Source organism: Xenopus laevis, chromosome 1S (assembly GCF_017654675.1).
Source record: "Xenopus laevis strain J_2021 chromosome 1S, Xenopus_laevis_v10.1, whole genome shotgun sequence".
Taxonomy (NCBI): domain Eukaryota; kingdom Metazoa; phylum Chordata; class Amphibia; order Anura; family Pipidae; genus Xenopus; species Xenopus laevis.
The window spans coordinates 15,085,785-15,113,218 of NC_054372.1; the positions used below are offsets into that span (position 1 = coordinate 15,085,785).

At 40.5% G+C, this 27,434-nt stretch overlaps 1 protein-coding gene across 1 annotated transcript; it reads right to left on the reverse strand.

Annotated features, from left to right (window-relative positions):
* Positions 1-1,852: 1,852 nt before the first annotated feature.
* Positions 1,853-26,484, reverse strand: htra3.S (HtrA serine peptidase 3 S homeolog). The gene is made up of 9 exons (XM_018243026.2): positions 25,717-26,484; positions 19,292-19,391; positions 16,005-16,227; positions 14,569-14,763; positions 8,651-8,683; positions 5,243-5,357; positions 4,076-4,124; positions 2,465-2,560; positions 1,853-2,294 (listed from the first exon to the last, which is right to left on the reverse strand). Exons 1-9 carry the CDS (start codon positions 26,120-26,122, stop codon positions 2,129-2,131), a joined length of 1,383 nt encoding a protein of 460 aa, XP_018098515.1. The 5' UTR covers positions 26,123-26,484; the 3' UTR covers positions 1,853-2,128.
* Between the last annotated feature and the right edge of the window lie 950 nt (positions 26,485-27,434).

Sequence of the window (27,434 nt, forward strand, 5' to 3'; positions counted from 1 at the left end):
AGCCGAATTTTGCGTTATAAAAGATGGAAATTTGGCTCTTAAAGTTACCACAGGTGGCTTTTTGCTGGCCACTCCATGCCGCCGGAGCGGCCCTGCATCCATTCATGAAACTCTCACAAGTAACATCTGTTTCTAGGAGTTGCATGATACATGGTAACCCTATCACAGTGACTACAAAGCAATCGCAACCTGTGTGAGTTTCAGATGTCACCTCTCTAAAAAAAAGTTACTATTGCCATTGCGATTGGATTAGTGGAAGAGTTTATATGCCAAGAACTTCCCACACCAGTCAGTTGAACTGAAGAAGCTGCTCGGATGAGTAGTAAAAGGTCTTCATGCAAGTGCAGTTGTTTTAGAATCACCAATACTAGATATCTTTCTATTCAGTTCCTCTCCTATACATATTCCAGTCTCTTATTCAAATCAATTTATGGTTGCTGGGGTAATTTGGACACTAGCAATCAGATTAATGAAACTGCGAACTGGAGAGCTGCTGAATAAAAAAATCTCATAAACCAAAAATAATAAAAAATGAAAAACAACTGCATATTGTTTCAGAATATCACTCTCTACATCAAACTCAAAGTTAACTCAAAGGCTATAGGTCCCCTTTAATGGGTTCTACATATTTGTACCTTCTCCCTCTAAAGCCTAAATTAAAAGTTTCTAGACGAAAAACAAACCCTGTGTCCGATGCTAATAAATTTCTCTCTGTGCTATCCTGATTGCTCGTAATAACCTATAATACACAAAAGCCATGAATATCCTGTAAATTATAGCCTTATAAACGGTGAGTTCTGATGTCATCAGTTATAAACGGTGAGTTCTGATGTCATTTCTGTCACATGACTCACTGAAACTTGTGTATTATAATAAATAAAGTACCCCCAGTTGCAAAATATAAGGATATTATAAGTTACCTCGGCGTTCCATGACCTGTATAAAAACACTCTGCCTTCGGCCTCGTATTTTTATATGGTCATGAAACTCCTCGGTAACTTATAATATCCTTATATTTTACAAGAGGGGGTACTTTATTCACTATATACACAGATATTTGCAATCTTCAGCTATAAAACTCTAGGCCAGAATATTTAAGATGGTCCAATAAATCTCAAACAAACCCGGATGAAGTTACGCATGACTTAATCACTTTTGAGATCACAATTTTGTTGCCATTTGTGCAAACTGAAGTTCTTTTCAATCACTTTAAAAAAAAAAATAGAATAATAAAAACTAAAAGTCTTGCCCCCTAAAAATCGCTAAGAGTGGAAATTGATTATAAGAAAAATCACCATCTAAAAACCTGACAAGAATGCAGGGATTTCCAAGTTCCCAGTGACTATATGAGAAAATAACCTATAGAAAAATAAAGACAACAACATTTTTATCAAATTAATTTGACCTGAAATTCAAACCATAATATCAGTTCCCACGGGAATGACTAACGGGAATAGCATTGGCTGGCTAGGCTTGGATTTGCTATGATTCTTATTTCGACATTTAGTACTAAATCATATGTTTACACACTTCTGTTATAATTCTTTTTCAGCTACAGTTAAAGTGCAGATCTATTGATTTTAGAGATCTAGTGATTTTGAAATAGTATTGTAAACTATAAATGCCCTAATACTTCTGTATTCTGTTCCCATCTACTGAAATGTAATAAGGGCTACTGTACACGCCTAAGGAAATTCACCTACAGCAGTTTATATTATGGTGCTCCTCAGTTGTCGCTTCACTTGTAAGTGTTCTTATTCATTCTTTTTGCTTTAGACTGGCCTATGTGCTTCATAAAATACATACAGTACAGACTGGGCTCAATCAAACTCATTCACAAACAAAGGAGGAATTATTTGGAAAGGAGGTATATTATGTTGATGAAGAACCTTTGAGCGTCAAAGAACCTCAGTGTTGAAGGTTTGACAATGAAGAGGTTGAGCACAAAGTCTGGTTGGCTTGGTTGGTCATAGTTTTAGCATTATGCAAGTCTGGGATCCACCCTTCATGTTTGGGAGCTTGAAACACAAATTGCCAGGCTGAGCTGAGGTCACTAGGTCTGTACTTGTTGTTCTGTAGAACTTGCAGAGGAAATTGTTCCATTCAGTGCAAGTTGAGTCTTTCCAAGCTACATGGAAACTTCTGGCTCAAGGTTGAACAGCATGTCATCGTTTCCTCTTCGCACTTCCAGGAGTAAAGGAGATTCCTTCATCACGGCTTCATGCAGGTCACTCGATGTCACCAGAGGCCGCCCGTTCACTTTCACTATAATGTCTCCATCTTGAATGCCACCTCTGCAGATAGATCAGGAGAGAATAGTACAGTGTAAGTGTACGTCATGTAAATAAGGAAAGAATTGTAAGGTTTGAGTCGAGATGACTTGCTCAGGTTTCATTGAAACAATGTCTGATTTCATTTATAAGGATTAAATTCATAATTATGTTCCAACTTTCGATTCACCTACCTCTGGGCAGGTGAATTGGGCACCACCCCATGGACATAAATTCCACTGGTAACATCCGGGAAGTCAGGGTTGTGCTGTTTTCTTTCTTCAGCAAATCTAGATATAAATAATATTATTTTATAAAAATGTGCAGTACACTAGTAAGCAGGCTTTCAGATCTGGAATGCAAAAATCTGGGGGCAAATTCACTAAGCGCCGAAGCGCCGAACGCTAGCGTTACTTCGCTAGCGTTTGGCATTTTCGTTACTGCGCAAATTCACTAACGAACGCTGGCGTAGTTCCGCTAGTGTTACTTCGCACCCTTACGCCTGGCGAAGTTTCGCTAGCGACATAACTACGCAAATTCACTAACTTGCGCAGTGTACTGAACGCTACCTTTTACATTAGACTTCCTTCGCCACCTCAGACCAGGCGAAGCGCAATAGAGTAGATAGGGATTGCTTCAAAAAAAGACAAAATTTTTTATAAGTCCCAAAAAATGCTGGCGTGTTTTCTACATTATGGGTGATAGACTGAAAAAGATCGACAAATTTTTTGGGGCTCCCCTCCTTCCCCCCTACATTTCCTGACTCATAGCAACTTACCTAGACAGTGGGCACATGTGTAGGGCAAAATAAAAAAATTATTTGGTGTTTTGAAGCTTTTCTAGCCATTTGTAGTGCAGATACGTATTCCTCCATTGAAATTTGAATTTGGCGCCGTATGCAAATTAGCCTTCGCTAGCGTAACTTCGCTTTACTTAGCGAAGCAACGCTACCGCAACTTCGCAATCTTACGCTACCCCTGAGCGCAACTTCGGATTTTAGTGAATTTGCGAAGCGCTGGCGAAATTACGCCTGGTGAAGTGCGGCGAAGTTACACCTGGCGCAACTACGAATCTTAGTGAATTTGCCCCCTGGTGTACAGAGGGTTTTCTTCTGAAAAACATATGTTGATCCATCTGATCTATAATGTTTATTGTGGCTAAATATATTTTATCACATTAAAACTTTTGTATCATTTAGGGGGTTGTTTATTAAAGTTTGAATGCTAAAAGCTTGAAAAATTTGAGTTATACTATAAAATTCAAATTTGTAGTATACCCCAAGGCTGTAAAAAGTCAGAATCTGAAAATACTCCATTTTCAATCTGTCAAGGGCCTGTAGAAGTCATTGGCAGAGGTCCTAATTGCAATTTGAAGGTATTATTGTCTGCTTTGGGTTTCGTACGATAATCTGAACATTTTGGGCTTTTCTGACAATTTCACAAACAATTTGCACTTCTCGGGTGTGAAATCTGAAAAATTCGGATTTTTCACGCAAAAAAACGAAAAAAAGGAGCGGTTTTTGTCAATGCAATTTTTTCGTTGTTTTTTTATTGATAAAAATAAGGGTAAAAATTGTGGATTCTAGTTTGGTCGGACTTTTTTTATTTAAAAAATCTGAAAAATATGGATTTTGATAAATAACCCCCCAAAAGGGGTCATTTATGATGCAAAATGCAACTCCGTAAACCCAAGGCAACAAGAGTGTGGTGAATAAATACTTCTTGGTATCATTACCCCTAGGTCTAAACCCAAGGCAGGAATCAACCCCGTTACATGCAATTTATTTGTCGATATTGAAAACTTACGAAGGAGTAATTGTCAGCATCTTTATTCCAATGAAACGCTTTTTGCCATCTGGAAAAATATAATTCCAAAACATTTTTTGAAGTCAAAGGGAAATGGAATATTGAGTAGAACAAACAGATTTGTAAGGATAAGTCAGAGGTCTGTAGGATGTAGGTTTAGAGCCCTGTATATTACCTACTGTATATCCCCTACTGTATATCCCCTACTGTATATCCCCTACGGTTTATCCCCTACTTTATATCCCCTACTGTATATCCCCTACAGTTTATCCCCTACAGTTTATCCCCTACTGTGTATCCTCTACTGTATATCCCCTACAGTTTATCCCATACTGTATATCCCCTACTGTATATCCCCTACTGTATATCCACTACTTAAATGCCCTTCTGTTTGTCTCCTACTGTATATCCCCTACTGTATATCCCTCACTGTTTATCCCCTACTGTATATCCCCTACTGTATATCCACTACTTAAATGCCCTTCTGTTTGTCTCCTACTGTATATCCCCTACTGTATATCCCCCACTGTTTATCCCCTACTGTATATCCCCTACTGTATATCCCCCACTGTTTATCCCCTACTGTATATCCCCTACTGTGTATCCCCCACTGTTTATCCCCTACTGTATATCCCCTAAAGTTTATCCCCTACAGTTTATCCCCTACTGTATATCCCCTACTGTATATCCCCTACTGTTTATCCCCTACAGTTTATCCCCTACTGTACAGTATATCCCCTACTGTATATCCACTACTTAAATGCCCTACTGTTTGTCCCCTACTGTATATCCCCTACTGTATATCCCCCACTCTTTATCCCTACTGTATATCCCCTACAGTTTATCCCCTACAGTTTATCCCCTACTGTATATCCCCTACTGTATATCCCCTACTGTTTATCCCCTACTGTATATCCCCTACAGTTTATCCCCTACTGTATATCCCCTACTGTATATCCCCTACTGTATAGCCCCCACTGTTTATCCCCTACAGTTTATCCCCTACAGTTTATCCCCTACTGTATATCCCCTACTGTATATCCCCTACAGTTTATCCCCTACTGTTTATCACAAGCTATTTATTTTTATGTTACTTATACAGTAAACAAATATATATATATTTCCAGTTCTGTGAATAAAGTCGCAGTTAGAGGCTTCTGTCTTTACCTTTGTATTTTTTGTCTTGTGATTCCGTCATGAACTTAGTGATCCGATCCGAGGGGATGGCAAAGGAAATCCCTGCTGCAACCTTGAGTGTATTGATTCCAATCACCTCCCCGTCCTGTTTGGCCAAAGAAACAAAGTTACACAATTTTTCTACAGACACACAATCTTTTGTATGTAAATGAATATGTAAATGAGTACATTATAAATAAACAAGAATGGAATGCCCCATCCAGGTTTGAAAAAAAAATCCAATATTCCATTACCAGTACTTTGCAATAAAGCAACAAAAATATGATCCCAAACCATAACTCCCCCATTCACATAAGCTGGAAAGTGGGTTTGCAGCGCAGTAGTAAAGAGAGGCTAAAAATGGCTAGCTTTCAGTTTTAATGCTAAACATTTTAAAAAATCTATATGGAAAAAATGTACTTCAGTATGGAAATCTGCTGATGGAGCTCTACTAACTGATGCACATTGAAAACAATTTGTTTATAGGTAACTGCATCCCTTTAAAACTGGCCATGGACGAGAAGATTTAGCCTCTTATAGTTAAAACAATTGTATGGCTCTGACCTGCAACTAACCATTCAGATTAAATACAGTAGTAAAAGAACAAATCAGACCATGTTCTGGCCGTAACAGCAATTGTACAAAAGTTATGTCCGACAAATTCCAATCAGCCAATGATATCGCCAGATAGGCAAAACATTCAGAGAAATTATCGTTAGCTGACAGAAATCTTTCAACTTGTCCAATCGACTGAACGACCGAAAACCACGGTCCGAAAAGTGTCAGGACACTTTGCATCTATGGCCAGCTTTACTTATACATGAATACATTCTTGTTCTTTGCTCTGATAAATAGGAGTTCTAATTATCTAAATGCTAAAAGAAGTGGGGATTTTGTTAGCTCCGCTTAAAGGAGAAGGAAAATGAAATCACTGGGGGATGCCAGTTATAATCACTTAGCAGATAACCTGGGCTTATGTTCCTGTTAGCAGAAGATTAAAGGTGGCCATATACAGGCCGAAGTTTGCAGTTTATTGGCCCATGAACGGCCCGTGATCAGATCAGCCCAATATCGCCCACCTTGGGAAAGAGATACACTCAGCAACATCGCCAAACTAGCGGATCTTTCTGTGTATGGTCACTTTTGCGTTACCTTCTTTTCACATTCCCCTTTCCAAACTGGGAGGCGGGAGCTGACGTTATAGCTACGTTTATATGTAAAAAAAGGTTTTGGGGTAGTAGTAAAGAAATACAAGTAATACAGTTGCAAAAAAATTTTTTGCATGAGGTTGTCAAATGAGTGTTATGACAATTGGCAAGTAAGAAGAATCTTGTCATTGGCTGTACAAGTGTATCTTTTTAGTCCCAAAAATGTTGCTCAGTGTTGATCTGCTACCCCCCCCCACCTCTTACATATACAACTAATTGTGTACAGAGAACATTCCTTCTCCATCTTTTTGTCTTTATTTATTCTGTTTTAAGGCAAGTTGCCATAATGCTTTGTCCCGGCTATGCAACATTATAAAACCTCCATAGACTTAATGGCTCATACATTGGAAAAGTGGCTTATTTGGCAAAGATGAAAAGTAAGCGGTGATCAGGCCACTTAGGCATTGGGTTGAACTGGGCTGACTTGATTGTTTGGTCCTCAGGTCAAAGATGAAAATCTTGCCCGATGGGATTTTCAGTCTGTCAATATCTGGCCAAACTCCAATCACATATTGCCAAGGAGGCCGCTGTTTTTTTGTATATGTAATCATTTACTAACTTCCGAGCCCGTCGCTACCCATATACTGTATCTTGTCCACTCTACTTGGTTCCAATTTAGGGTTGATGCAAAAACCTGATATGTTGTAGGTCGTGTTTCGGAGGTGTTTCAGCCTTTCAGGTCCAAGTGTGCAGGCTGCAGACGGAAGAGACTCCAGAAAAGCTCAGGGGAACTCGATTGGGCCAAGAAATGAGAAATTTTTATAAAAAGAACACCAGGAATATTTTTTAAAAGATACTTACACATTCCTGGAAAGTCAGACAGGGACCCATTGTGAGGAATCAGTATCACTTTAAGAGACCTGAAGGAACTCACACTTCAATTTTTTGTACTTTGGGAACTGAATGTTTAAATACTTGAAGCTTTTATAAGGGAAGGCATTAAAAGTGCGCTCATTGGCTGTGCATGGAAGAACATACCACATGGGAAAATAAATACCGGAGATGTGTAAATCGGACTTTTACTGAAAAGCTAAACAGCCGTATATCATGTTGAGCAGAGGTCACAATGTAAGAATTCAATTAGGCAAGCCAGACAGACTTTCTGTTGGATTATACCAATAATATTGCACTCTGGGGGAAGTCCTACTCTGAGCTGGGTTTGAGTATTCAGTCCTTGGGTAATGATGTAATATAGAACATTTACTGTAGGTCCAGCCCTCTCTACCCTTACAGTGTGCAGTACAATTAACAATGCTGCAGCTTGGCTGTGTAGGTCTATACCATCCAATCTATACCATCCAATCTATACCATCCAATCCCTAAGGATCAATAGCTTGTCTATCTGCTACTTTTATGCTCTGGGCAATACCATGTTGGCCACATTATAGCAATGCCTACTTATTTGATAGGGAAAAAATATAAACACAAAGCTGTTAATCATTAACTATTCTTTACCCTTGTTCTTTTGCTACTATTTTATCCTGTCTTGTCTGCTTCCTCCTTCTCCCCCCCCCCAATATACTTCTCTCCTTCTACCCCTTTTCTGTTCTACTCAACCTTTGACTAAAGGTCCCCATACACAGGCCAATATAAGCTGCCAACAGATAAAGTCAGCAGCTTATTGGCCAGTGTATGGGGCCATCTTGATAGCTTCCATGATCGATATCTGGCCAAAAGTCGACCATATGTTGATCAAGCAGGTATAAAAATCCCGTTGGATCGAGGACCACTTTGGTTCGTTAATACAGTCCTCAATTCAACCGCCCATATTCTCCTTAATGTTCCTATTTATCCTTAGGAGAATAAGAACGAGCAGGTCTCTCCCCAATATGCCCACCTTGAGGTGGGCTATACCTGGCTGATCCGATGATGGGCCTAAGGGCAACCTTCTTATGGCCACCTCTACTCTCATGCTTTTTTCTTCCTCTCACCCAGCTTATATTTTTCATCTCCTCTTCACTTGTCTGTCTATATTTTTAGGCCAGAATGTTACTCTTACTTTATTATGGTACAGGCTAAATACTGTGCCATATGTTACGACAGATCTAAAACAGAAAATACACATTCCACAGTCTCAAGTTTTTCCTGTAATTTACACCTTTCCCACAATTTACAGTACAGCCCATAAAAATCATAAAAACAGGGATCCGACTGTTAATTTATGGAAGGGGAACATGTAAGTAATACTCACCAAATTCACCAGAGGTCCTCCAGAATTTCCATACTAGAGCAAAGAAAAAATACATTTATTATAGCATGAAATGTATTCATAACTTTATTAGCATTCACATGATACATTCAGTCTATGAAGCTAAACTGCAGAATTCAAATGAATCCAAACTAAGTTGCAGCTGAAGTCAAAGAAGATTCTCTCATCTGCACTGGATCAACAATGTCCTACAGAGAAACTCATGGTAGGTCTCAGCTTGCAGCTCCATGCAGCGGTTGGTTGTCAGATATTCATTGACAGTTAGATCCAATATATCTTATAGGGGGGCTTCCCTTTGCCTAGAAGATATATTAGAGCTCATTCTATTAAACTCACCAGACATCATGTCTCTCTACATGCAGGATTTGTGCAAAAGGCAGTTATTTTGTTAGATTTTGTTTGTACTGGAATCAGTTGAGTGAGCTCTAATTCATCTGCTAGGAAAGGAAGCCCCCCTATAAGATATATTGGATCTAACTGTCAATGAATATCTGACACCCAACTGCTGCATGAAGACAGAATGAAGAGAAACAGATGCTGAGAGAGGAATAGTGAAGATAAACTTGATTATTTCAGAAACAGTACAGAATATTTAATGGATTGTATTTAGAAAGATTCTTATTTCAGTATGATGAATCTTCTATAAAATTTTCATTTTCACTATAGTTCCCCTTTAAAGATTTCTGAAGTGCATGTGCGCCAAGTCTAAAAAGGTGCGGGGCATGTCTGGGAAGTTTAGGGAAGATCATGGTGGTAGGGTTATCACGTGTACAGTTTTGACCCAGACAGTCTGGTTTTCGGAAAGGGCATCCCGGGTCAAAACTGCCTGTCCGGTCTTTCAAATTGAATATATACAAACGGGGTTATTTATTTATTTATTTTAAAACTCTAATAAATTTGATTTATTCACGATTTGAATGGTATGTTATGTATGAAAAAAATTGATAGAATAGTCCCGACCTGATAACTCGAATGGAATTTGAATAGAGTTTTCCTCCAAAAAAAACACTCAATTTCTTTTTTGACGCGCAACTATTTTTTTCTCCCATTGGAGTCTATGGGGCGTTATTTGCGCTACTAATCTTGAGAAAAATTTGGCTTATCACTACTATTAACTGTTTCCAGGGTCGACAAGTGATAAATCTCACATTTAAATTCGGGTTGGTGCTTTTATATTCTAATGTGTCAGTTCAAATTTACCATTCAAACCTTAGTAAATCTGCCCCAAAGTGATCAGATCAAGTGCCTTTTCCATGTAAGAAGGAAGCAGGTATGAGTATGTGTGAAAGGGCTGAATTGGCCCTTTGTCCATAATATGCCCCCCCCCCCCAAGAATAATGTAATGACTAGTTCCTCTAGAAGAAATGACCAGGACAGTACTTTGTGTTTTTCTAAAAATACTGTATAATTCTACTGTATAATAAAAGGAAACCACATGGGTTATGGAATGTTTGGATAAGTTCTTTACAGCTGAAATGGTAAAGTAAAGATACATCATCTCTTTCTATGTTTGCTCTGCTAACGGCAAAAAAAGTCGTGCAAAAGAAATTATTTTTAACAGGATACTGTCATGGGAAAAATTTTTTTTCAAAATGCATCAGTTAATAGTGCTGCTCTAGCAGAATTCTGCACTGAAATCCATTTCTCAAAAGAGCAAGCAAATTTTTTATATTTAATTTTGAAATCTGACATGGGGCTAGAAATATTCTCAGTTTTCCAGCTGCCACCAGTCATGTGACTTGTGCTCTGATAAACTTCAGTCTCTCTTTACTGCTGTACTGCAAGTTAGAGTGAGATCACCCCCCCCCCAGCAGCCTAACAACAGAACAACGGGAAGGTAACCAGATAGCAGCTCCCTAACACAAGATAACAGCTGTATCAGAGAAGGTGGGAAAACATACAGCAGGCAGAATAACTGCTAATAAGTTTTTATTTTATGTCCACACGACATGTTTCGGGCTGCAAAGGCCCTTTCTCAAATCTAACAGCTGCCTGGTAGATCTAAGAACAGCACTCAATAGTAAATTCCAGGTCCCACTGAGACACACTCAGTTACATTGAGTAGGAGAAACAACAGCCTGCCAGAAAGCAGTTCCATCCTAAAGTGCTGGCTCTTTCTGAAAGCACATGACCAGGCAAAATGACCTGAGCTGCACCTACACACCAATATTACAACTAAAAAAAATAAACTTGTTGGCTCAGGAATAATATTTTACATGGTAGAGTGAATTATTTGCAGTGTAAACAGTGTAATTTAGAAATAAAATCTACATCACAAAAAGCATGACAGAATCCCTTTAAGGTAAGTGCTTTCATACATTGGTTATACCTAGTAATATAATAGTATAGATTTAAGGGGATAGTCCTGTACTTACTGGGGTCATGTAAAGGATATTAAAGTGTGGTTCAACTTAAAATTAACTGTTAGCACGATGTAGATATAGATGTTTTGAGATTATCTGACATCGGTTTTAATTTTTACATTTTTTCTGTTTTTTCAGATATTTAGGTTTTCATTCAGCAGCTCTCCAGTTTGGTATTTCAGCAATCTGGTTGCTAGGGTCTCATAATTTACCCTAGCAATCAGGCAATGATTTCAATGGACTGGAATACGAATAGACACAAGACTGAATAGAAATATATGCAATAAAAGTTATAATAACAATATAATTGTAGCCTCAGGGAGCAATAGTTTTTGTCTGCCGGGGTGTCAGGAGTTCTCCAATGTGATAAATAAAGCGCTGAAGAATTTAAGATGGTGGTGCCCATTCAGATGACATCACAACGGACAGCATTGTGAGGCCGCTGTGTGACTTTTTAATGAAAGAGACACCAAAGACCGGGTTCAAAATAAATTCTTTAGTGACTGATTCTTGTTTCACACTACACTGATTGCTGCCTCTTTGCCTGGATCTCGACCTAGAAATGTGTTAACCCCTTTTGAACGGCAAACTGGACTTTTTCCCTGCTAATCTGAGCTTCCTCCTTGCTCCCAATACAACCATTACAGCCACTAGACCTTGACACAGGGTCAGTGACCCCTATCTAAAAGCTAGAAAAAGGCAAAAAAAGAAAGGTAATAATTAAAGATCTATATAAAAAAAATAATGCAGACCAATTGCAAAGTTGCTAGGAATAGGACATTCTAAACTAAAAGCTAACTTAAAGGTGAACAGCCCTTTTAATGTTATGACAGGTATCTACATTATTAAGGTCAATGGAGGAATTCATTTAATTAGATAGGCTACACCAGTTGCATTAGGGCTCTTACTGACGAGCATTTTTACCTGCGCTCCCCTGCGTTCCGTTTTTCTGCTTCAGCCGCAGGGGAGCGCAGGAATAGACGCATTACATTTTTTCGAATGGGGCTGTACTCACACAGTACACAGGTTGAGACGCAACATGCTGCATTTTTCCTGCATTCGGCGCCTACATGCGCCTGTGTGAGTACAGCCCCATTGGAAAAAATGTAATGCGTCTATTCCTGCGCTCCCCTGCGGCTGAACACAGAAAAACGGAACGCAGGGGAGCGCAGGTAAAAACGCTCGTCAGTAAGAGCCCTTAGAAAGGAGTCATCTGTAGGAGGGAATAAAATCACTTAGGGGCCGATTCACTAAGGGTCGAATATCGAGGGTTAATTAACCCTCGATATTCGACTAGGAATTAAAATCCTTCGACTTTGAATATCGAAGTCGAAGGATTTAGCGCAGATAGTTCGATCAAACGATTCGAAGGATTTTAATCCAACCTTCCCCATAGGCTAACATTGACTTCGGTAGCTTTTAGATGGCGAACTAGGGGGTCGAAGTTTTTTTTAAAGAGACAGTACTTCAACTATCGAATGTTCGAATAGTCTAACGATTTTTACTACGAATCCTTCGATTCGAAGTCGTAGTCGAAGGTCGAAGTAGCCCATTCAATGGTCGAAGTAGCCCAAAAAAAACTTTGAAATTCGAAGTTTTTTACCTTCGAATCCTGCACTCGAAGTTAGTGAATCGGCCCCTTAATGTGTGTACAGGTATGGGACCTTTAATCCAGAATGATCGGGACCTGGGGCTTTCTGAAAAATAGATTTTTCTGTAATTTGGATCTTCATACCATGTCTACTAGAAAATCATGTAAACATTAAATAAACCCAGTAGGCTGGTTTTGCTTCCAATAAGGATTAATTATATCTTAGTTGGGATCAAGTACAAGATACTGTTTTATTATTACACAGAAAAAGGAAATCATTTTAAAAAATTTGGATTATTTGGATAAAACTGAGTCTATGGGAGACGGCCTTTCTGTAATTCGGAACTTTCTGGATAATGGGTTTCCAGATAACGGATCCTATGCCTGTACTAAAGGGGAAAGCAATTAAAAAAGACTGGGGGTTCCCTGCCTCTAGCACGGAGGCTAGGATTATATATTAAGTATTATTTCTTTCCACTTACTGTTCTAATTAATAAGGTCCTTCTGTTGTTAAAGGGGAACTCCACAAAAACAGAACAAAAAAACATAATTTTAAGCAACTTTTCAATATACATCAATTAAAAATTATGCAGATATTTTCATGATTTTTTATGGTTTCTGACAGTTCCCTAAGCCTAGCCCCCTGCTTTCCTGCTGATCTGTCTGACTACTGTTACTTCATACCTCCCAACATTTTGGAAGTAAAAAGAGGGACAAAAAATTTTTTCCCGCATGTAGCGCAGCAATTTTTTGACCACACCCCTTTCTGTGGCCACACCCCCTAATTACCATTTATTTTTACAAAATTGGCAGGTTGTGAAAGTTTGAAAATATTTCTCCTTATCTAAACTGTGTTTTTGTGTCTCAAAATTGTTACAAAGTATCTTATTTACACCTGTTAGCTGTTCTGGGCTCTCTGCTAAAAGCCAATTAAGTGAGAAACTTTGTTTCTTTTTCTGGCTGTTCAGTGCAGAGAAAAGAGGGACTTTCCAGTACAAATGAGGGACTGCGGATTGAGCTGTCAAAAGAGGGACTGTCCCTCCGAAAAAGGGACAGTTGGGAGGTATGTTACTTTGTATCAACAGCCATCTGTCCTCAGCCTGCATCCTCCAAACCCCATAATTCCCTGCACACATGATTTCAATAAGGAACAGAACATCCCAGTGAAATGCATTGTGGGTTATGTAGTTTCTGCATGCTCTTTGTAAATTATGGAAAAGTTGTTACAATTAGTAACATCAGTGTTCAGTCCCTCCTTCCCTGCCAGGATTTCAAATGATGCAGAACGAGAATAACTGAATTTCAGCATAGAAAATGGCATTTATTCATACTTTTTAGAAAAAAACTTGTAACAGTGATGGGTACTGGAAATTATTCCTCAGTGATCCACCAGTAACTTTAGTAAATCAGACTCTTCCACAGACCAATGGAGTAGCCATCTCCACCTCAGTAACATGAAATAACAAGAAAGTCTGGAGAGTCTTTGCAAATGTGTAGTTTTATTATCGCACTACATGTTTCGGACCCATCTGGTCCTTCCTCTGGTGCATGTTATTTCATGTAACAGTGATGGGTATATTAGGGGTTTCTGTGTTATATGGGCTACGCAATATGTTGGCGCTATATAAATACATGTTAATAATAATGGGCTTCTTTATCAAATTTTGTTTTGGAAGCCGGAGTTCTGTCCTGGATGCCTTAAGCAAATCAGAAAATGAAAGGCTACTTTTCTCCTTAAATTCTCTAATATCATGATGTTGTGATTAATATAATAGTTTTGGAGTCTGGAATATATTACTTTGCCTTTGAGGCCAATTGGAGGAAACATCCCATTGTAACCAGTAACTAAATACAATAATGAGAATAAAGGTGTTGAACTATAAAAAGTCATTGTATTTCATTAAGCAAATTATTCTTTTCCTAGTGATGGAGATAATTGGTCTTACGTTAATAATGGCGTCTGTTTGAACATAGTCCATGTCGGAGTCCCGCAGCCCCAGTTCTTTCCCGTCTCTTTGAGCTGTGCTCACAATTCCAGTGGTTACTGTGTTCTGTAGGGCAAAGGGGCTTCCAATGGCCACAACAAATTCTCCAGGTCTTAGATCAGCAGACTGGCCCAGCAGCAAGACCGGCAACTTTTTCTGGAATGAATAGATCGATTTACATACAAAGACCATTTTCATGTTGCTTTTAAAGGGATACTGTCATGCTGCTCGAACAGAATTCTGCACTGAAATCCATTTCTCAAAAGACCAAACATATTTTTTTATATTTAATTTTAAATCTGACATGGGGCTAGACATAACTATGTAACTATATTGTCAGTTTCTCAGCTGCCCCCAGTCATGTGACTTGTGCTTTGATAAACTTCAGTCACTCTTTACTGCTGTACTGCAAGTTGGAGTGATATCACTCCCTTTCTTTCCCCCCTTGATAACAGAATAATGGGAAGGTAACCAGATAGCAGCTCCCTAACACAAGATAACAGCTGCCTTGTAGATCTAAGAACAACACTCAATAGTAAAATCCAGGTCCCACTGAGACACATTCAGTAACATTGAGTAGGAGAAACAACAGCCTGCCAGAAAGCAGTTCCCTCCTAAAGTGCTGGCTCTTTCGGAAATCACATTCCAGGCAAAATGACCTGAGATGCACCTACACACCAATATTATAAATTAAAAAAATATATACTTGCTGGTTCAGGAATGAAATTTTATACTGTAGAGTAAATTATTTGCAGTGTAAACAGTGTAATTTAGAAATAAAAAATGCATCATAAAAATCATAACAGAATCCCTTTAAATCTAAATTTTTGGTTTTTGAGCTGTATTGACTCACCATAGCAACCAGACAGTGGTGACTGCACCCAGCCCCTTGCAATAATTGTAATGCAACACTTTATCACAAATCATGTAGGGTAAATACAGGAGTGGCATCTGTTATCCAGATTGCTTGGGACCTGGGGGTTTCCAGATAACAGGTCTTTCCAAAATTTGGATCTTCATACCTTAAGTCTACTAAAAAATCATGTAAACATTAAATAAAGCCAATAGGCTGGTTTTGCTTCCAATAAGGATTAATGATATCTTAGTTGGGATCAAGTACAAGCTACTGTTTAATTATTACAGAGAAAAAGGAAATCATTTTTAGAAATGTTGGATTATTTGATTATAATGGAGTCTATGGGACTCAGCCTTTCCATAATTCAGAGTTTTCTGGATAACGGGTTTCTAGATAATGGATCACATACCTGTACAGCCATTTGGACAGTGTTTTGGGCTTTAGCAAGTCTTCAGCCTAATCTAGACCTGTCCTTGGCAAATGTGACTGTGTAAAGCTTCAGCAATGATACACAGCGCTATAGACCTCATGTTGTACTTACTCTGGGGTAAATCTTGATTGTTGCAATATCAGATTTCTTATCAATATCTTTTATTGTGGCCTCATAGGAATCCCCGTTGTGCAGTTGCACTTTAAGATACTGCCGGCCCGATACAGTGTTGCTACTGGATACCACGTGCGCATTGGTCACAATTAATCCCAGGTCTGAGATGATAAACCCAGATCCGCTGGATAGAGGGACATTACGGCCAAATAGTGGGTGCCTGCAGGGACAAAACCCAGAGTTAGAGTAGCAATTCAACACATATGTTGTATATCATCTATGAACCACAAAAAATATAAAGTTTGTTATGTCCCCAAAAAGAATTAAATACATCTTAGCTGGGATGAAGTAGAAGTTACTGTTTTATTATTACAGAGAAATTAACTAGAAGCACAAATTGTATTATTTGATTATGGAGTCTTTCAGAAATGGGCTTCCTGTAATTCGGAACTTTTTGGATCACAGGTTTTTGGATAACGGATCCCATAGCTGTAATACAGGAGAGGAGTAAAAGTAGTTTATAGAAGGGCTCTATGGACTAAGGCATTGATCCCCAACTTGTGGCTTGTGAGCTATCAGCCCCTTGTATATTGTTCCCAGTTGCATCAAAGCAGGTGTTAAATCCAGGTTTAGAGGCAAGATTTGGTTGCATAAAATCCAGAGCTCCTGTAGGCTGCCAGTCCATATAGGGGCTACCAAATCACAGTCTTTATTTGGCATCTCCAGGCACTTTTTTCATGCTTGTGTTGCTTCCCAACTCTTTTTACATTTAAATGTGGCTTAGGGGTAAAAAAAAAAGTATGTTTCTACAATATCCGCTAATAAGTAGATTTTTTGAGGAATTGGTTTTGATATACAGTGTATTTTCTACCCAGACACTATACCTACAGCTGCCACCCAGACGTTATACCTACAACTGCCACCCAGACGTTATACCTACAACTGCCACCCAGACGTTATACCTACAACTGCCACCCAGACACTATACCTACAACTGCCACCCAGACGTTATACCTACAACTGCCACCCAGACGTTATACCTACAACTGCCACCCAGACACTATACCTACAACTGCCACCCAGACGTTATACCTACAACTGCCACCCAGACACTATACCTACAACTGCCACCCAGACATTATGCCTACAACTGCCACCCAGACGTTATTCCTACCACTGCCACCCAGACGTTATACCTACAACTGCCACCCAGATGTTATACCTACAACTTCCACCCAGACACTATACCTACAATTGCCACCCAGACGTATACCTACAACTGCCACCCCAGACACTATACTACAAACTGCCACCCAGACGTTATACATACAACTGCCACCCAGATGTTATACCTACAGCTTGCCGCCCAGACTTTATACATAAAATTGCCACCCAGACGTTATACCTACAACTGCCACCCAGACGTTATACCTACAACTGCCACTCAGACACTATTACCTACAACTGCACCCAGATGTTATACCTACAAACTGCCACTCAGACACTATACCTACAACTGTCACCCAGACGTTATACCTACAACTGCCACCCAGACACTATACCTACAACTGCCACCCAGACGTTATTCCTACCACTGCCACCCAGACGTTATACCTACAACTGCCACCCAGATGTTATACCTACAACTGCCACCCAGACGTTATACATAGAACTGCCACCCAGATGTTATACCTACAACTTCCACCCAGACACTATACCTACAATTGCCACCCAGACGTTATACCTACAACTGCCACCCAGACACTATACCTACAACTGCCACCCAGACATTATGCCTACAACTGCCACCCAGACGTTATTCCTACCACTGCCACCCAGACGTTATACCTACAACTGCCACCCAGATGTTATACCTACAACTTCCACCCAGACACTATACCTACAATTGCCACCCAGACGTTATACCTACAACTGCCACCCAGACACTATACCTACAACTGCCACCCAGACGTTATACATACAACTGCCACCCAGATGTTATACCTACAGCTGCCGCCCAGACTTTATACATAAAATTGCCACCCAGACGTTATACCTACAACTGCCACCCAGACGTTATACCTACAACTGCCACTCAGACACTATACCTACAACTGCCACCCAGACGTTATACCTACAACTGCCACTCAGACACTATACCTACAACTGTCACCCAGACGTTATACCTACAACTGCCACCCAGACACTATACCTACAACTGCCACCCAGACGTTATTCCTACCACTGCCACCCAGACGTTATACCTACAACTGCCACCCAGATGTTATACCTACAACTGCCACCCAGACGTTATACATAGAACTGCCACCCAGATGTTATACCTACAACTTCCACCCAGACACTATACCTACAATTGCCACCCAGACGTTATACCTACAACTGCCACCCAGACACTATACCTACAACTGCCACCCAGACGTTATACATACAACTGCCACCCAGATGTTATACCTACAGCTGCCGCCCAGACTTTATACCTAAAATTGCCACCCAGACGTTATACCTACAACTGCCACCCAGACGTTATACCTACAACTGCCACTCAGACACTATACCTACTACTGTCACCCAGACGTTATACCTACAACTGCCACCCAGACACTATACCTACAACTGCCACCCAGACGTTATACCTACAACTGCCATCTAGACGTTATACCTACAACTGCCACCCAGACACTATACCTACAACTGCCACCCAGACGTTATACCTACAACTGCCACCCAGACACTATACCTACAACTGCCACCCAGACGTTATGCCTACAACTGCCACCCAGACGTTATTCCTACCACTGCCACCCAGACGTTATACCTACAACTGCCACCCAGATGTTATACCTACAACTGCCACCCAGACGTTATACATAGAACTGCCACCCAAATGTTATACCTACAACTTCCACCCAGACACTATACCTACAATTGCCACCCAGACGTTATACCTACAACTGCCACCCAGACACTATACCTACAACTGCCACCCAGACGTTATACATACAACTGCCACCCAGATGTTATACCTACAGCTGCCGCCCAGACTTTATACCTAAAATTGCCACCCAGACGTTATACCTACAACTGCCACCCAGACGTTATACCTACAACTGCCACCCAGGCGTTAAACCTACAACTGCCACCCAGACGTTATACCTACAACTGCCACCCAACAGGGCCCCTCTGTGTGGCCTTTACCCCTGAAGGAAAGCTCTGAGCTTGTTCTATGTTAACTTTAGTAAATCTTATACACAAGGAGTCTTTACCTCAGGAAAAGTTCAATGTGCACAACAGCCGGAGCAATCTTTTCCACCACATCAGCAATGAAGTTAAATTTGTATCTTGGACTGTTGGGATGTTGGTGACCTATACTGGCAGAAAAGAATTGGTATGTTAGTAAGAATATTCCCGGGACAAACCTACGTACCACAAACTGACTGGCTTTCCTTAATAACAGGCTTTTGAGGCTTTCTCCTGGCTGAAATATCTTTTATTGTTTATAAACACATACACACGCTGAGCTCTTGTGGTCTCTCTGTAGCCTTTATACAAAAAGGCCACTTAACGTCCTGAAAAAATGGAATGAAACTCAGTATATTTAAGTGAGGTTTGGGCAAAAGGATCAAATTCAGACGTGACATGGCAAATAGGAGGCATATTATTATCTCTTCCCAAAGTCCATGATTTCAGTTTTCAGACTTTTTGGGTGTTTTTTCATACAGTTTGAATGCTTAAAATAAAATATTTTGATAAAATCTGAATTTTTAGTGGGAAAAAAACCCTCAAATCTTTCAAGATTTATTATACCCTGAGGCAACCTGATATACACGTTGTATAAAAGTCAATGGGAGAGGTCCCTATTCTATTTGGAAGTTTCTGCGGTCTGCGCTGGAATTAGCCGTAAATCCGACTATTTCAGGGAAAGAAATCTGAAAAAATGGTACTATGCAGGTTTTAGCTCAATTTTATCGAGTTTGTCCCTGATGCGAGTAAATTGTGCTTTTTTAATAGCAAATAAGATCGCATCGTGGATTCTAGTTAGGTCAGATTTTTTTATTGGATTTTGATAAATATTTTTTATTGGACACCCCCCCCAAATGATTACAATAGAGGAATGTGTGTTGATTATTCTGGGAGAATGGGATACTGTCACTGTTACTGCCCTGTTTGCCCCCATCATGCTACATACATATAATATATAAAATGATGGCTACTATAATAAAGTGCCATCAAAACCATCCCCAAAAAACCCTTTAGATGTGTCTGGTTATTATAGATTATATCCGAACTCCCATATATCTCTGTTTATGTTGCTCCAGACACCATAAAGGCTTATTAGGATTGGGAAGGGTATGTCATTGGAAGCAGAGAGATGCATTGTAGGCCCATTGTTAAAATATTCCTGCCCCTGTCTGCCAAGTTGTGTAAACAAAGATGCATTCTGCTTCCCTACAGACTGTTGGTCAATGACAACATGTGGGTCAGTTTCATTGGAGGGATTACAAGCTTTGCACAAGGTCCCTGAACAACTATAGTAACCACAATGCAGGTAACTTTAAATTTCAATGCTAATATTGGCCAGTAAATGTAAATGCATCATTAGCACAAACTGCCAATTTTTCTTTGTTGATATGTTATTTTGTTTTTTTATGAAATGTTAACATACAGAAAAATGACCTTTAGTGAATATAGGGAGATTATGGCATCTCTGAGCAAATGATTATTTGGGGTGTTAGAGTGCTGAGTTCTAACACCCCATAGCACACAATGGAGTTATTGGTCAAAGCAGTTGATGACACATTGCAGGAAATGCTTTGTCACACATTTCAATTGGTTAAATGTTTTCTCCCCTATCAAACTGTTGGAGATCTGATTTGCACCCTCGTTGTCTGTGGACATTGATGCCAGTCTGGGAAGTCTGGGTCCAGTCCTGCTCCTTTAATATACAATCTATATCAATGCTTCAGATGCTGGATAATGAAAATAAGTTTTGGTTCTGGTTGAAACATGAGTGTGTCTCTTTAATAGTAAAAGTAGGGGCACATTTAAAGGCTGCTCAGCCTACACAATCCAGTATTGTGCATTATTCAGAGGGGATGTTCACCTCTGAGTTAACTTTTAGTGTGATGTAATGTTTTATATTCTGAGACAATTTGCAATTGTTTTTCATTTTGTATTATTTGTGGTTTTTGAGTTATTTAGCTTTTTATTCAGCAGCTCTCCAGTTTGCAATTTCAGCAACCTGGTTGCTTGGGTCGAATTACCCTAGCAACCATTTTGCAAATTGTCCAATTGCAAATTGTCTCAGGATATCACTCTCTACATCATACTAAGAGTTAATGTAAAGGTGAACAACCCCTTTAATACCCAGTCAGTGAAGTGTGGATGAAAAGGGATGTGATGTGACAAGTCTGCGGAGCCTAATCTTTCCACTAACTTCCAGGCCACGCCTTCACCCAGAAAGTGATGCCCTGTTATTAAACAGCATGATGGCCGGCAGGCTTGTAGAATAATGGCTTATTTAGGCACTGGCTCTCTTCATTGTTATGTCTTTGGATTGTATTCTCTGCCAGTGTTTATCTTTTCCTGGACTAGAGCCTTGAGTCTCAGCTAAACAAATCACTGCACTTAATGTAAAGGGGCTAATAATTCAGTACACAGAGCTCTGTATAAGCCAAACACTCAGAATAGATATAAATACAGAGGCCGTGTCAAATAAATCCAAGTCAGCCCCTTATGGGCACCAAGCTGAGTATCTGCCACATGTGTTGTTTCTCTGATCTGTAGGAGCTGACGGCGGGTCTCACAGCTCATGTTATAAAAGGTGCAAAGTTTGGTGCGTCAAGTATATCAAAAAATCAAGGGCGTCATTTAACATTATCCCAAAAGCATGTTGTAATGTAGAGCAATAAAGGGGCGCAAAATTGCACCCCCAGCTCTTGTGTCGGGGGCATTAGTGAACTCTATGTCTTGTGGTTCAGAGCTCAGCAGCCCTTTCCTTACCACCTGCCAATATGAATAAGTAGGAGCAAGTAGGGATAGGGATGGGCTGCTTCTTTGTGCCCCCCAGGGTCACATTTTCCATATAGGCATCTGTAGTCTGGTACCTAGGCAAGTAGCTTTAGGGGTGGCCCTTGGGTGCATTTATGGGGGAATAAAACATTTGAGAAACTTTTCCCAACACACCAGCAAATTTAGAGGTAACTGCTTCCACTCCTTTTTAAAAGGAGAACTAAAGCCAAACTAATGAAGTATCTAGAAATATTATACATTATATTTTGTGCTTCTGTACCAGACCAAGGCAACCACAGCCCATTAGCAGTAAAGATCTGTGTCTCCAAAGATGCCCCAGTAGCTCCCCATCTTCTTTTCTGCTGATTCACTGCACATGCTCTGTGCTGCTGTCACTTACTGAGCTTAGGGACCCACTCACAATATACAGTACACATAGAATAGAAATGTCACAATATAAGGCTGATTAGTAATTAATACAGATAATTACTACATGGCAGCACAGAAACCAGTGCAATTAGCATCAGAATTTAACAATCAGCAAACCTGTAGCATCAGCTTATATTACAGCCAGGGAAGATCATTTTCTGCTGGATAATTAGTGACGAGCCCTAAGCTTAGCTTCTCAACAGCCAATCAGAGCCCACTGAGCATGTGAGTGTCACAGGCACTTTCCAAGATGGTGACCCCCTGTGACAAGTTTGAAGTCCTGGATCATTGCTGCTATTGACAAGCTGAAACTTTAGGCTGGTGCAATAAGTTCAGTATATAAAATATGCCATTTTCAGCCATATTAATTTGTAGGGTTTAGTTCTCCTTTAATTGGCACCTGCACAGTATAGGATGGTGGTACCTAGGGCAACACCAGCTGCTTATACAACCCTGATGCCTCCCCCAAACCACTCCTCATTAATTATACAGGGCTGGGAAACGCAGGCAGCACTATATTTATCTAAAAAGCTCAAGTCCTTGTTTTGTTGCAATTTGCACCCTTCCCCAACATTTCTAAGTCAAGGATAATGTTACGTGATGATTGGTTGCTATAGGTTACTAGACCCTGTATGAGTGCATTCCATTCCCTGCAGTTACTGACACCTGCCCATAGCACCAAAATCAAACTACGAGACTGTTCAATACAAATCCATGCAGACACGTCTGGTACTGTTCAGCACAGTATATGTACAATATATATATATATATATATATATATATATATATATATATATATATATAGTAAATCTTTGCACTATCCCAGCCTCTCCCATATGCTGATGTAACTGTGGGCCGTGCAATTGAGTAGGCCCCTGGTCTAAGGTTTTTTGGGGGACCCCTGGTGTCCCAGTCCGACACTGGATAGACAGATAGACTAGATAGATGATAGATAGAAAGATGGATGGATGGATAGATGGATAGATAGATAGATAGATGATAGATAGATAGATAGATAGATAGATAGATAGATAGATGACAGACAGATGGACGGACAGACAGATGGACAGACAGACAGATGGACGGACAGACAGACGGACAAACAGATCGATAGATGATAGACAGATAGATGATAGATAGATAGATAGATAGATAGATAGATGATAGATAGATAGATAGATAGATAGATAGATAGATAGATAGATAGATATAGAGATGATAGATAGATAGATAGATAGATAGATAGATAGATAGATAGATGATAGATAGATAGATAGATAGATAGATAGATAGATAGATAGATAGATAGATAGATAGATGGACAGACAGACAGACAGACAGACAGATAGATAGACAGAGACAGCAATGGGAATAACCAAATTCAGCTGCACAGTTGCCCCTCCCCGGCAGACAAATAGTCCAACTGACTTCACAGCAAGAGGCGGAGCCAGGAGGAGACAAACATGTGACTGTATAAGGCAGAATAGGGCCCTTGGACACATCACCTTAGATCAGTGATCCCCAACCAGTGGCTCTTGAGTGACATGTTACTCTCCAACCCCTTAGTTGTTGCTCTCAGTGGCCCCAAAGCAAGTGCCTATTTTTAAATTCTAGACTCAGAGGCAAGTTTTGGTTTGTATAAAAACCAGGTGTCTTGTCGATTTGTGTCAAACAGAGTCTCCTGTAAGATGCCAGTCCACATAGGGGCCACCAAATAGCCAATCACAGCCCTTACTTGGCATCCCCAGGGATTTTTCTCATGTTGGTGTTGCTTCCCAAATCTTTTTCTTTTGAATGTGACTCACCAGTAAATAAAGGTTGGGGACCCCTGCCTTAGATGTTGCCTCTTTAACTCCTTCCATGCTGTTTCCCTTTTATTTATCCCCTCCCCTTGTAACACATCCAGTGCCAAGTTTGCCCAGTATTATGGGGGACAAACAACAGAGATCTGCTCTTCAGCATGTTCTTAAAACAACTGAACTTATATAATTACACCACTGTGACAATTGAAAGGGATGGGGATTATTTGTGCCTCGTGTTTATTGGGAGGTTAATTCCCCTAGCAACCATGTATTGATTTGAATAAGAGTCTGGAATATAAATAGGAGAGAGACTGAATACAAAGGTGATTAATATAAAGTAGCAATAACAACAAATGTGTAGCCTTTCAGAGGATTTGGTTTTTTTTCAGATGGGGTCAGTGACCCCCCAATTGAAAGCTGGAAAGAGTCAGAAGAAAAAGGCAAATAATTAATAAACTGCAAAAAAAAAAAAATAAGAATTAGATTTTAAAATGGAATTTTGGCTCTTTAAAGGGATTCTGTCATGGGAAAATATGTTCTTTTTCAAAACGCATAAGTTAAAGGATAAGGAAAGGTTAAAACTAAGTTAGCTTTATCAGAAAGGTCTATATAAATACACCAGTAAACCCTCAGTAAGTAAGGCTGCTCTGAGTCCTCTGTCAAAAGAAACACCACATTTCTTTCCTTCTATTGTGTACTCATGGGCTTCTGCATTAGACTTCCTGTTTTCATCTTAAACCTCCAGGGCAGGGCTTGAGCATGCTCAGTTTGCTCCTCTCCCTCCCTCCTCCCCTCCCTGCTGTAATCTGAGCTCAGAGCTATGAGTGAGCAGGGAGAGACTCAGGCAGGAAGTGATGTCACACCAAGCTTATATGGCAGCTTCTATGCTAAACAAACAGAGACAGTGTCTAGAGCTGGTAACTCAGGTATGGTAAAGCATTCTGCAGAATAAATATAGCGTTCTAGCTTGCACTATTGTGGCTAATCTGTTGACAATAAACTGTCTTTCCTTTCTCTTTAATAGTGCTGCTCCAGCTGAATTCTGCACTGAAATCCGTTTTTCAAAAGAGCAAACAGATTTTTTTTATATTTAATTTTGAAATCTGACATGGGGCTAGACATATTGTCAGTTTCCCAGCTGCCCCCAGTCATGTGACTTGTGCTCTGGTTAACTTTTGTCCCTCTTTACTGCTGTACTGCAAGTTGGAGTGATATCACCTCCCTCCCCCCCCCCCCAGCAGCCTAATAACAGATCAATGGGAAGGTAACCAGATAGCCTGAGCCATCTGCGGTGACTGCTGGGAGTTGTAGTTAAACAGCTAGTGGGGCAGAGTCTGATATTCTGACAGAAATGTTTCTATTTCTATGTGATATCAAGTTTTCCAGTGAACACTAGATGAGGCCAGTGCCAGTGTATGAGTGATATTTAGGGGTGATGCCCCCCTTACCCGATTGGCAGGTTCCCTTCTGCAGCAGCACCACAGGTGAGTGTCCTTTCTGTAGGGCCCTCCTGCTCGCGGCCTTCAGCTGACACAGGTTCTCATAGGTCTGCCCGTCATTAGCGCACACGGGGCTGCTGTGTTTGCACTGACACGTTCCTTTCGCTCCTCTCATGCCGGCAGGGGGTTTGCACTGCAGACTGTCCCCACATGGGGGGTCCCCTTCCCTCCCGCAAGGATCCCCCTCCCCCGCAGCGCAGATCAGGCAGCAGTTACAGCGGTCGGGGACATAACCACTGGGGCAGATGGGACTGGGGCAGCGGGAGACATCGCAACGCGCCGGGCAAGTCTCAGTCCTGGGGAGAGAAAGGAGAGCGAGGAGGGCGCAGAGAGGGAGCCGGGCGCAAAGCTTCATCCTGAGGGTACCACGCGCAGAACAAGCGCAGACAGGGAGGTGCTGGGGCAGATGAGGGGCGCAGAGAGTTCTTCTTGCCTTTCTATGGAAGCGTCGGGGAATCTAGTAGTTATTATTATTATCACACATTGGGGCAATTGGGGTCTTGTCCAATTAGAAAGTCTTGTGGCTGAATTCCTTAGTTTGCTCCAGACTGTACATCACACATTCCCACTGAACATTCAGCACATGATGAACATGAAAGGCAGGTCGGCTGAAGAGGAGCAGAGGCGCAAAGAGGCGCAGTGATGCCCGGGAGGACTGACTGGTTCTGCTGCTGAGAGTTCTGGGCTGGAGCCGGGACTGAAATGATCTCCCCCCCAGGATCAGTTTATATAAGGAGGGAGGGGGTATCTGTCCCACCCACTGTCAGGCTGCTGCTACTTTCACTAGTGGAATTTGCTTCTCTCTTCCAGTGATGTAGTTCTGACACCATCTCTCTCCTTGACCTTAAAGGGATACTGTCATGGGAAAAAACATTTTTTCAAAATGAATCAGTTAATAGTGCTGCTCCAGCAGAATTCTGCACTGAAATCCATTTCTCAAAAGAACAAACAGATTTTTTTATATTCAATTTTGAAATCTGACATGGGGCTAGACATTTTGTCAATTTCCCAGCTGCCCCTGGTCATGTGACTTGTGCCTGCACTTTAGGAGAGAAATGCTTTCTGGCAGGCTGCTGTTTTTCCTTCTCAATGTAACTGAATGTGTCTCAGTGGGACTTGGGTTTTTACTATTGAGTGTTGTTCTTAGATGTACCAGGCAGCTGTTACCTTGTGTTAGGGAGCTGCTATCAGGTTACCTCCCCATTGTTCTGTTGTTTGGCTGCTGGGGGGGGGGGAAAGGGAGGGGGTGATATCACTCTAACTTGCAGTACAGCAGTAAAGAGTGATTGAAGTTTATCAGAACACAAGTCACATGACTTTTTGGCAGCTGGGAAATTGACAATATGTCTAGCCCCATGTCAGATTTCAAAATTGAATATAAAAAAATCTGTTTGCTCTTTTGAGAAATGGATTTCAGTGCAGAATTCTGCTGGAGCAGCACTATTAACTGATTCATTTTGAAATTTTTTTCCATGACAGTATCCCTTTAACACAAGTGTATTTCCATGTGCAGAGATCATGGCTATGTAACCACTGTCACAGGGAACTGGTATTGCTATTAACTGCCATAGACTGGTATTCTGAAGAATGTGGCAAATGCCAGGGTGGTCACTGTCAATTCCAGGTCCTGTTTTAAATCCCAGTCCACATCTGCCTATTACTGTTAG

Excerpts from the sequence above, each read along its gene's own strand:
- htra3.S (XM_018243026.2), bottom strand. The coding sequence starts at position 26,122 with ATGAAGCTTTGCGCCCGGCTCCCTCTCTGCGCCCTCCTCGCTCTCCTT. Across the intron at positions 14,764-16,004 it reads CAATCAAGATTTACCCCAGA|AAAAAGTTGCCGGTCTTGCT; the intron begins GTAAGTACAACA and ends TATTCATTCCAG. Across the intron at positions 5,358-8,650 it reads GAGGACCTCTGGTGAATTTG|GACGGGGAGGTGATTGGAAT; the intron begins GTGAGTATTACT and ends TTGGCCAAACAG.